This window comes from Cebus imitator, unplaced genomic scaffold (assembly GCF_001604975.1).
Source record: "Cebus imitator isolate Cc_AM_T3 unplaced genomic scaffold, Cebus_imitator-1.0 Scaffold29, whole genome shotgun sequence".
Taxonomy (NCBI): Eukaryota; Metazoa; Chordata; class Mammalia; order Primates; family Cebidae; genus Cebus; species Cebus imitator.
Window position 1 is genome coordinate 10,852,285 of NW_016107344.1, and position 11,015 is coordinate 10,863,299.

Here is an 11,015-nt window from a genome sequence, read left to right on the forward strand (position 1 = left end):
AAAAAAAAAAAAAAAAAAAAAAGAGTTGAGCTTGTTTAAGGATCGGGGAGATGACTTATATGTCTGACTGTAATGACTTATATGTCTGACTGTAATGCATGCATGAGAGCAGTCTTCAAGAAGACACACAGAGACGAAGGGGGCGGAGTCATACACGGTCACATGATAAGGAATTTGCAGATTATTCTGAATGCAAATTCAGAGTAGGGAAGTGAAACGTGATCTGAAAGAAGGGATTGATAGGAGAACAAGATGAGAGCAAGGAGAAGAGGTAAGAGGCAGTATGACACTCCCAGCAAAAGATAAGGTAGGCAGATCTGGGTGATGTCAGTGGTAAGGGAGAGCTGAGGACGCATGAAAAATGAATTTTGCCCAGGTGCTGGGGCTCACACGTAATCCTAGCACTTTGGAGGGCTGAGGCAGCAGGACTGCTTGAGCCCAGGAGTTTGAGACCAGCCTGAGAAACATAGCAACACCCCGTCTCTACAAAAAAAAATTTTTAAAACATTAGCCAGGCATGGTGGCTGGAACCTGTAGTCTCAGCTACTTGGGAGGCTGAGATAGGAGGATCACTTGAGCTCAGGAAGTAAAGGCTTAAGTGAGCTATGACTGCACCACTGTACTCTAGCCTGGGCCACAGAGCAACAATCTATCTCCTGCCACCCACAAAAAAATAGTTGTGGAGGCAGAATAATGTGACTTGCCTCAATGATTGAAATTGGGGAGTGAAAAAGTAGGATTCAAATACAATTCCCAGTTATAACAGCAACTACATATTCAAGTGCAGACATCAAGTAAGCATTTAAATACTGAACAAAGTTTGAGCTCAGAGGAGCGGGCTGGACTACAGTAATAAATCTGGAAGCCATCAGTAAAAAAAAAAAAAAAAAAGAAAGAAATTTTGAGACAGAGTCTTGCTCTGTGACCTTGGGAAATAATGCAACCTTTTTTTTTTTTTAGTCTCACTTTGTCGCCCAAACTAGAGTGCAGTGGTACAAACTAGGCTTACTGCAACCTCAATTTCCCAGGTCAAGTGATTCTCCGGTCTTGGTCTCCCAAGTAGATTACAGGTGCACACCACCACACCTGGCTAATTTTTGTATTTTTAGTAGAGACAGAGTTTCACCATGTTGGCCAGGCTGGTCTCGAACTCCTGACCTCAGGTGATCCGCCCACCTCAGCCTCTGAAAGTGCTAGAATTACAGGCATGAACCACTACACCCAGCCCATATTTTAACCTTTTATACCTCCGTTTTCTCATCTATAAAATGGAGGAAACACTGGTATGTACTTCACCCAGTTACTGTGAAGCTAACATGTGATCACCTAAGAGAAGTAGTGAGAGTGGTGCTGTTACCCAAGAAGAGCTCAATAAACCTTCACTTCTAAGGAAATTCATTAAGGAGCTACTGAGACAAACTAGACAGTGCAATGTAAACTTACCATATTATATACACCATATTCCAACCTTAAAGTAACAAGCCAATGACGTCCTTAGAGCTAACACATCCCAACCGGGTACTCAATTTGTATAAATATTTTATGAAGATCATATGTCAAGCAAAATCCTTTACCTGGTCAAAGAAGTCTGAATATACTATTACATTAAATCATAATTAATCTGTTCTTCATTTTACAGGAGGGTACATCCAAGTAACTGCATGTTGACTTGGTTCGGATATGCCAACAAAGTCTAAAGGAAATGGGACCCTAAAATTACCAGCCAGACCTTTTTAAACGCACAGAAGCCGTAAGTTTTTTTTTAAGTAAATAAAATTGTTTGCAATAATTATTTAGGCTGGCCATAATCTTAATCACTAAATTGTCCAACTCTTACTTCTTTTTACGTGATTTTCTTAATAGCTGGTATCCTAAGCATGCTGATATTTTTCTGACTTGTACCTTTTACTTATGAGGTAAATAATATACCAGATACTCTAGAAAATTCATGGAAATCATCACCGAGCAATTAATTTACTTATTCCAAACAGAGAAAAGGGCATGTGAATAGCATCTGCCTTATTGAATGCTGTTATTTCTCAGGCTGCTAATAAAGCTTTGATTTTTTTTCAAAAACTATCGTAACTTTAAATTAGGATATACAGGTTGAGAATCCCTTATCCAAAATACTTGAGAACAGAAGTGTTTTAGATTTTGAATTTTTTTTTTCAGATTTCAGAATATTTGGATATACATAATGAGATATCGTAAGGATGAGACCCAAGTCTATGTATGAAATTCATTTATGTTTCTGGCCGGGTGCAGTGGCTCATACTTGTAATCCCAGCACTTTGAGAGGCCCAGGCAGGTGTATCACTGGAGGTCAGGGGTTTGAGACCAGCCTGGCCAACACGGTGAAACCCCATCTCTACTAAAAATACAAACATGAGCTGGGCTTGGTGGCGCACTCCTGCAATCCCAGCTACTTAGGAGGCTGAGGCAGAAGAATCACTTGAATCCAAGAGGCAGAGGTGCAGTGAGCCGAGATGGCAGGCACCATTGCACAACACAACTTCATTTATGTTTCTATACACCTTATACACATAGCCTCAAGGTAATTTTATACAATACTTTTAATAATTTCGTGTGTTTTGACTGTGATCCATCACATGAAATCAGATGAAGAATTTTCCACCTGTAGTGTCATGTTGATGCTCAAAACATTTCTGATTTCAGAGCACTTTTGACTTCAGAATTTAGGCTATCTATATTCCCCTCAAAATGAACTGTTTATTCCACCTGCAGAACTTAAAATGTTTGGCTGAAAGGCAAAGTTTTCATTCAACATTTGCATGGTCTTATGATGCCCGGCAGAATGTCTATCTCAGGAAGAGGATATGCAAATCACTAAGCTACATGATGAAGAGCTTCTTTAAAAAAATTCCAGAGTCAAATATTATTTCTCCTCACATTCAACTTGAACTTTCAAGTCTAAGAAAGAATGCAAAAATAACTAGGGAAACAGAAATGGTCATACAACAACCAAATGAACCAAATAGCACAGGGTTTCTGAAACTGTGGTCACCAGGCCAGTAGTTTGAGCATCACCAGGGAACTTGTTAGAATCAGAAATTAAGGGAAGGGTCCAACGGTCTCTTTTAACAACCCTCTAGGTGATTTTGACACACACACTGAAGATGGAGAATCTCTGGTTTCTGACAATCAAGCTCTGACACTGAACAGCTTCAAGCTTCAGCTTAGGGCTCCTATCATAACACGCTCCCTTGCGGCTGGGACTCTCTGGGCTGTTTGTACCTTCTCCCAGATACTGCAGTCAAGATTATACCACAGAGCCAGGGCAAATTAACCTCTACCTCAGACTACAGGGAGAACAGAGAATAAAAAATTGATTAGAAAAAGAAAAAAGATAGATCTATCTGTCCATAGAACAAACTTCTCAGAAAGCAGAGAGAGGTACAATCTTCCAGGTTTCAATTTCTCTGGTATTCTCACTAGTATATTTCCAAAGCTACTAACCATCAACTTAGAAAAAGAACTGAAGAATGACCTTCTAAAAATATATTGACAATAAACTGGTTACCAGTTATTTTTAAATAACAAAATAAAGCTCAGTTAGTAATAAACATTTTTAAGAGAACTGAGTTAGAGAAAAATAGCATTAAATTCATTTTTTTAATTTTAAAAACACAATATATAAACTCTTTAAAATCATTCTTGCAAGCTTCAGTAAATATATACACAAACACAATCAATGAACATTATAACAATCATGTTTTTATCTTTTAAATGATTGTCCATCCTATAATTATGAAATATAATGATGCCTCAAAACTCCCATGCACGTTAACTAACAACCTTTAGTCTCATATTTACAATGACAACTCCTGCTTAATTTTTTATTGTGGCAATATATGTATAACAAAATAATTTTTTAACAGAAAAATTTGGGTAATGCCATATAGACTCTTTTTGAAAGTAGATATTTACAGAGTATTAATGACCTATCCTAGACCTCTGGGAGACAATCAGATATTCTTAGTTCCCCAATCAGTTTAAGTCTGTAACTCACTTCATGCCAGTGGGATTAAGCCTCTTTCCTAGTTCAAATATTCAAGTTTATCTGAAAAGTGCTAAGCCTGACACTCCTCCTGCATAAGACTACAGAGACCTGACAGCGGAAGAGGGTTGAGTGAGGACCGTGATATGAAATGTCAAGTATTAGTGACCTATCCTGAAATATCAAGTATTAGTGACCTGTCCTGCAATATCAAGTATTTATTAGTGACCTATCCTAACACTTGATATTGAATACATGAATAACTTGATAGAGACAGATCTGCGTTGGCATATTTTTGACCCCCATCTCCATTTGTCTTTGCACCTGGGAGGAAAAGTGGTGTGTCGAGCCATTCTGGTTGAATGCTTCTCCTGACACACATCCTTAAGTTGAACTCTGACCCACCAGGGAGGTATGGAACCAAGAGGGGGCACATCACTGTGGCAACTCCCCACAATAGACTCAAGTACAGCACTCCCAGCTCTGAGGTCAAATGTAGATCCAATTTGAATATGTGAGTAGATATTCCTAAAAATATTATCATTTTATATTAGTACCCACAATCCTCCAACTCAGAGGATCCGCATGAACACAAACTTTGCCATGGTGACCGCATATCCCAGTTTGTCCTGCACGGCCCAGGTTTATTACTCACAGTACTTGTGTAATTATTAGGTTTATTACTCACAGTACTTGTGTAATTATTAATGGTGCCCCTTTTGACAAAATTGTCCCAGATAAAACAATAAAGTATATGGTCATCCAATAGATAGGGCCGTTGCAGAAAAGGAATAGGGATGAGAAACAAACCAGAGGCAAGTATGTTGGGGGATGTTTGCAGGTCTACCGCTCCAAGCTGCCTTTGTAGGCTTTGTATACTTTGTCAAGGACTGAGGGAAACACTTAGGAGACTCTCTTAACAATGATCTTAAGTCCAAATAAATAATTCTCCACTTCAAATGTAGAACTCAGAACAAAGCAAACAGCAGGTCTTCCTTCTGATTTCAAGGGTAACCAGAACTATCCACAGCCAACTCTGCATGACGCATACTGCTGGGTGATACTATGTTAAACTGACCCCTTTAACATGTCCAGCTGCAGAATCAACACTTCTGGGAATTCTTCTAGTAAATTCTACAAAAACGATGGTCCCAACTTTCCCTACTATAAGAGCCGTATCAAATGAAGCCGGATGCTCTAAAGGAAATATGGCAAACAGCACAGAGTGTCAATGACTGCACTTGTCCATTTAACAAATATTTACACCAAAGATCAAAAGTGGCAGCTCATGGGTCTCTGAAGCCATCTCTCAGATGTGCATTGTTTGGCCCAGATAAGATTCTTTATTAAATGTTTATGGTATTTGCCAATACTTTAAAATGTGGGGTCATACATAAAATATCTTTAGATGTGAGCATATAAATATTATTGGATAAGTGTATTTATAACATAAAATATTGCAAATCACCCAGACTTACAAAACTAGAAGGTCACTAAAATTTTCATTGAAGTTAGAGGGATGATGTTATTCTGGCCGGGTGTGGTGGCTCACACCTATAATCCCAGCACTTTGGGAGGCCAAGACTGCAGGATCACCTAAGGTCAGAGGAGTTGGAGACTAGCCTGGCTAACATGGAGAAACCCCGACTCTACTAAAAATACAAAAAATCAGCTGGGCATGGTGGCGCATGCCTGTAATCCCAGCTGCTCAGGAGGCCGAGGCAGGAGAATTGCCTGAACCCAGGAGGCGGAGGTTGCGGTGAGCCGAGATCGCACCATTGCACTCCAGCCTGGGCAACAAGAGCGAAACTCCGTCTCAAAAAAAAAAAAAAAAATACTAAAAAATAGCCAGGTATGGTGGTGCGTGCCTGTAATCCCAGCTACTGGGAAGTCTGAGTCAGGAGAATCGTTTGAACCTGCGAGAAGGAGGTTGCAGTGAGCTGAGATCTCACCATTGTACTCCAGCCTGGGCAACAAGAGCGAAACTCCATCTCAAAAAAAGGAAAAAAAGAAAAAAAGAAATCTGATTTCTACTTTCTCTTGGGAAATCAGCAGCTCTAGAAATGCTAGGCTTGTATTCCATTCATGCAATTTCCAACTGGAGATAAGTAGCATCCTCAGAAAGGACACTCACTATCCAGTTCTCAATAGTCCTCACGCAACCCTCTTCCTTGTCATTTGAGTTTGCAACCACTGATTAATGACTGCAGATGTTCCCTAGAGACACTACATCTGGCCCTTCAAATTAATAATGCTCTGCCAGGGAATCTCTTGGTTAAGAGCAAATAGTAACTCATATCTTTAGACCAAACACTCATCTGGGAAATGGCAACAAACAGAAAAGTTAACGGTTTTCTTGAACTTTTATCATAAAGTCACATGGCTTCCACTGCTCCCCCTGAACAAAAAAGGGGAAATGAGCCTAATCATATTGATATTTATATAGTTCAGCCTCTAATGCTTAAATATATAATGGAGGGGAAAAAAGGAATGTTTACAATGGACTTCCTACCAATGAGACCAGGAGGAACTCAACAGCTGTTGAGAACTCAAGATGCCATGACCATCAATGGATTAGCAACAACGTGTCAGGCATCAGATGTGGCATGGGAAGCGGATGAATAACTTGAACATAAACCCCTAAGAGTCATGAAAAGTTCCTTAAAGTCTTGGAAAAATGCAACTGGCTCCTCTTCACCACCGGCACCAGAAAAATTTAATACAATAAAGATGTAATAGCTTTCAGAAACTTTCCAATTTTAACATGTGAAAGCTAAAAATAAGTTTTGAACAAATGATCACAAAATGAAATTCATTAAATCGTGGTTAGAATCTTGAAATAATTTGTAGCACAATATTTTGCCGTAAACCTAATAGTGATCAGAAGTTAAAACTGCTCTCTTCACATTAGGAGTTCTGATTGCTGGTTGCCTGTAATCCCAGCTACTCAAGAGGCTGAGGCATGAGAATCACTCGAACCTGGGAGGTGGAGGTTGCAGTGAGCCGAGATCGTGTCACTGCACTCCAGCCTGGCGACAAAGCGAGACTCCACCCCCACCCCCCAAGAAAAAGAAGATAGTTAACTATTTTGCAAAGTAACTGATGAAATCTACGAGAATGAACTATTTTTTTTTCAATTCAACAAGTCTTTTGTGAAAACTATTAAATTAAGTCTTTCGATTACAGACAGAAGAATTGTGAAATAAATTAAAGCCTTATTTATAGGATGTTTTTCTCATCTGACTACTATTAATTTCCCAGCTACCAAAAGAAAGCCACATGGTGCAACCTGAGACTTTATTTATATTTAGACAACACTGTTTTTCCAAAGAAACTAAAGTACTGTGCAAGCATTAACTAGCCATTTTTAAAACAGCATTTTGGAAGCTTTTGATATGGGTGGGGGGGGGGTTCATTACAAATTAAAGGCAGAAAAGCCTGCAAAGGCACAATCACTGCATAGTCAAGTCTTCCTCTCCCTGTTCCATAAGGACCATATCTGTTTTTAAGGAAGTAAAAGTTTACTGCTTGATAATTCGACTTAGAAGACGCTGAAAAAAAATATTAAAAACAAAAGGGAAACATCATTTTAAAAAATATTAGCAACCTCTTCTACACTAACTCCAACACCTGTGTTAAAAAAAAAAAAAAAAAAAAAAAAAAAAAAAAAAAGAAAAGAAAAGAAAAAACAAGGGGGGGGGGATTCTTTCCATTCAATATCCAAATGTAGAATCCTACTTTGTAGACAATTTGACAATGTCTAGTAACTTTTCCGTAAGCCCGGCTCCGAAATCGCCTCCCTGACTGCAGACCTGCAGGTGCTGCTGTGATGATGACGCGACCAGCCAAACCGGTTAAGTATTTGACCGCGACTGAGAACTATTGAGGACCTCTAAAAACCCAACCTTCTCTTGCGTTCACGCACACGCGCGCGCGCGTACACACACTGCAAGCAAGTCATCACCGGTCACACTCAAGACACCGCCGTCCTCCCGGGACGCGCGCTCCTCCACGCGTGCTCCTAGGACGCGCCAGCTCCTCCTCCATCCCGGGACCGCTATCCTTCTCCCTCCGGTTCCTGCAGCCAGCCAGCCGCTCCCGCCACTCGCCCAGCCCCCGAACGCTTTCTCTCCCACTCCCAAGGTCAGGGAAAAGGGACAAGCCGGCGCTCGAGCGCGCCACGTGGATGGCGCGCGCCAGCAGCCAAACCTCAGTCGGTCCTTAAAGTGGGGTCCCTGGCCCTCCCGCCCTGCTCCCTGATCCCCCAGAGCCGAGCCCGCCCCTCGCGCCTCCGAGCCTGGGTCTTGCCTGGTTGGGGTCTGTAGCCCGGAAAACGTGACAGGCCATCTGCGACTCCGGGTCGTCGGGCTGCGCCTTGATCAGGTAGGCAAAGTAGGTGAGGTCGTGGCTGTTGTGGATGAAGCGCGAGATGTGCTGCGCCTTATGCTCGAAGATGAACACGGCCGGGTTGGGCTGCGCGGCCGACGGACTGGTGCCCCCCGAGGCCACGGCGCCCGGCGCCGGGACGCAACGCAGGAAGGGCGCGCTGAGCACCAGGATCACCTCGCGGGCCGCAGGGCCCCCGCAGCCGCCCGCCTCAGGCTTCTGGCTGCGCCTGCGGATCTCGGCCATGAGCCAGGGCAGCATGGGCAGCGTGGTCCTGCGGTCCAGGCACGACCCCCCTACGTACCACAGCCGGAACCGCTTGTCGCCCGGCTTCCCGGGGCCGGGCTGAGCTGGGACGCCCGGCTCGGGCTCCAGGGGGTGCGGGAACGGCTCATCCTGAATGCAGCTGGGCGGCTCCATAACTCAAGGCTCTCCAGGGCACGGCGGAGCCCGGCCGGACGCACCGCACCCCCTACTCCCGCGCAAAAGACGCCGCCGAAACTGTGCCAACTGCCGCACCCGGGCCCCGCGCCCTCCTAGGAGCGGCGCGACCCCGAACTCCGTGCTTCAGCGGCCCTGCCCCATGCGGCACTTCCAGGGGCGCGGCTCGGAGGCTCCAGTGGCGGGCACCGAAGTGAGCGCCCGGCAGCCGGACCGGCAGGCGGGGGCGGGTTAAACGGGCATCCTCCTCCTCGGGCTGGCGTCTCGGGCAGGACCTCCCCTTCCTCCGTCGCGGGTCTGCAGGGTCAGAGGTCCTCGCCGAGGGTCCGCGCGGCCGCCCGCCCCAGCGCTGCCGCCCCGCTGCGGCCGCCGCGCTCGCCTCGGGCAGGCACTGGGTGGCTGGGCGGGGGAATGGGGCTGTGGGCGGGAGGGGGTGACTTGGGGCGGAGCTGACTCCTACCAGGGTGACCGGCTGTCACCTGGAAGGTCGGGGCTGCCGGGCTGCGGCGCGGTCAGTCCTCGGGAAAGGCCTCAGACAACTACTCCAATGGAAAATAACAAAAACAAAACGTGGCCTCGCGGGGGCCGCTCCTCCTCCCGCCGCCGCTGCAGCCCAGCTCACTGCTCCTCCTCCTGCCGTTCCCGTCCCTCCCTCGCTCTTTCCTTCCTTCCTTCCAGGCTGCTTCTCTAATCCGGCTGCTACCCCGCCTCCCGTCCGGCGGGCGGAGAGCGTCGCCTGCAAACGCTTATCTGTGGGGCCGCCTCTCCGCCTCTTCCTCCGACCCCCGCCCCTGGGGCCGCAGCCCACAGCCTGGCGCGGGCACTGCCCGGACCCGCTTGGCCTCTCCTGGGTCGCCGCGATCTCCTTCTCCCGACGTCTCTGCTGCCCCCTACAGAGGGGGCCACTCGCATTGGAGAACTGGGATTTTTTTTTTTTTTTAAACAATATTTGCTTGGTTTCAGTTCCTCCTAAAGCCTACACAGTAATTTCTATATTCTCTTTTCTAATAATCTCAAAAAACGCCCGTGTTTTAAATCACAACATTATAAATTCCAGTTCCAAATTTCACTTTAAAACATGGTATTGACAACTTGAATCTTCCTAGTTCTTAAAGCAGCCAACTTCTTAAAATATGGAAAAGTCATATTTTATTTTATATCCCCACCTGAGAGCTAATGCAGAGATTTCTTTTTCTTTTATATATGTATGGTAATACATATTTCCAAAGAACTGGAAAAAGGTTTGGAATAATTTGATCATTGTAATTTTAAAACAGGTAGACAAGTATTTTCTCTTTTTACTCTTACTGAATGATAATTAAGAATTGGGTAAGAGGTAAAGACAAAATAAGTAGGAAAGACACACAAGTTCCTGACTTTCTCCTAAGTGCTTACAAGAGGAATGAAAATTTAGGTTTCTTGTTTAGTAAGTTCTCACTTTCTGTAAAGCCCTGGGACCATTTTTTCCCTTGTATTTATTTAAGATCAATATGACCAACTGCCATTATTCCTATGCTGAATTTCTGGTTGCACCCTGACGGCTGTCTTATTAATAGGCATCTATGTTCCAAGATGGAGACATTACTAATTGATTAGGTTAAGTCATTTGGTTCAACCACTTAAAAAAAAACCTTTGTTTAAAAAGACCCATGTCTTCAAAGAAGCAATGAAAAGTTCTTGGAAGGTAGACTGATACTTTCTAGAACTTTACCAAAAACTCTCTTACCCAGATCCCATTTCCTTAGACTACACATCTGAGACATATAAAAGAAAGGAATAAAGATATAAAGAAAGCATGGAAGTCCTGTAGAGTCTACAAAATCAACCAGCTTGGGAGCCAGGATTGAATTAATAGCTCTAGCAAGCCAGTTCCTACGGTCATAATAAAGTGAAGTAACAAAGAACACCCTTTCACCAATTGACAGAAAAACAGAATTGCCTTTTATTACATGACATGCTAAGTATAATTGCTTTCTGCTTGAGAATGCCCCTCATTCTTTCTATTGTTATTGTTGTGTTTATCTTACTGCATGCTGATGAGCATTTTTACTGTCTGACCCTCTCTACATCCTCATACCTGGGCGGATAGTCCTTTTTTACCCTCCTTGAAGTTAGCCACAGTCATATGACTTGTTTTGACAGTGCAATGTGAACATTGCAACATTCACTT

The 11,015-nt window shown here is 43.8% G+C and overlaps 1 protein-coding gene across 5 annotated transcripts in view; it reads right to left on the reverse strand.

Annotated features, from left to right (window-relative positions):
• TBC1D4 (TBC1 domain family member 4) overlaps positions 1–10,204 on the reverse strand; it is a 178,210-nt gene extending 168,006 nt beyond the window's left edge. For 3 of the 5 annotated variants that reach the window (XM_017523647.1, XM_017523646.1, XM_017523645.1), the window contains exon 1: positions 8,327–8,824. In XM_017523647.1, coding sequence (XP_017379136.1) covers positions 8,327–8,824 — 498 coding nt within the window. Of the gene's footprint in view, positions 1–8,326 lie in introns of all 5 variants that reach the window. The other 2 variants (XM_037736805.1, XM_037736806.1) reach the window with 1 other exon arrangement.
• Positions 10,205–11,015: the final 811 nt, after the last annotated feature.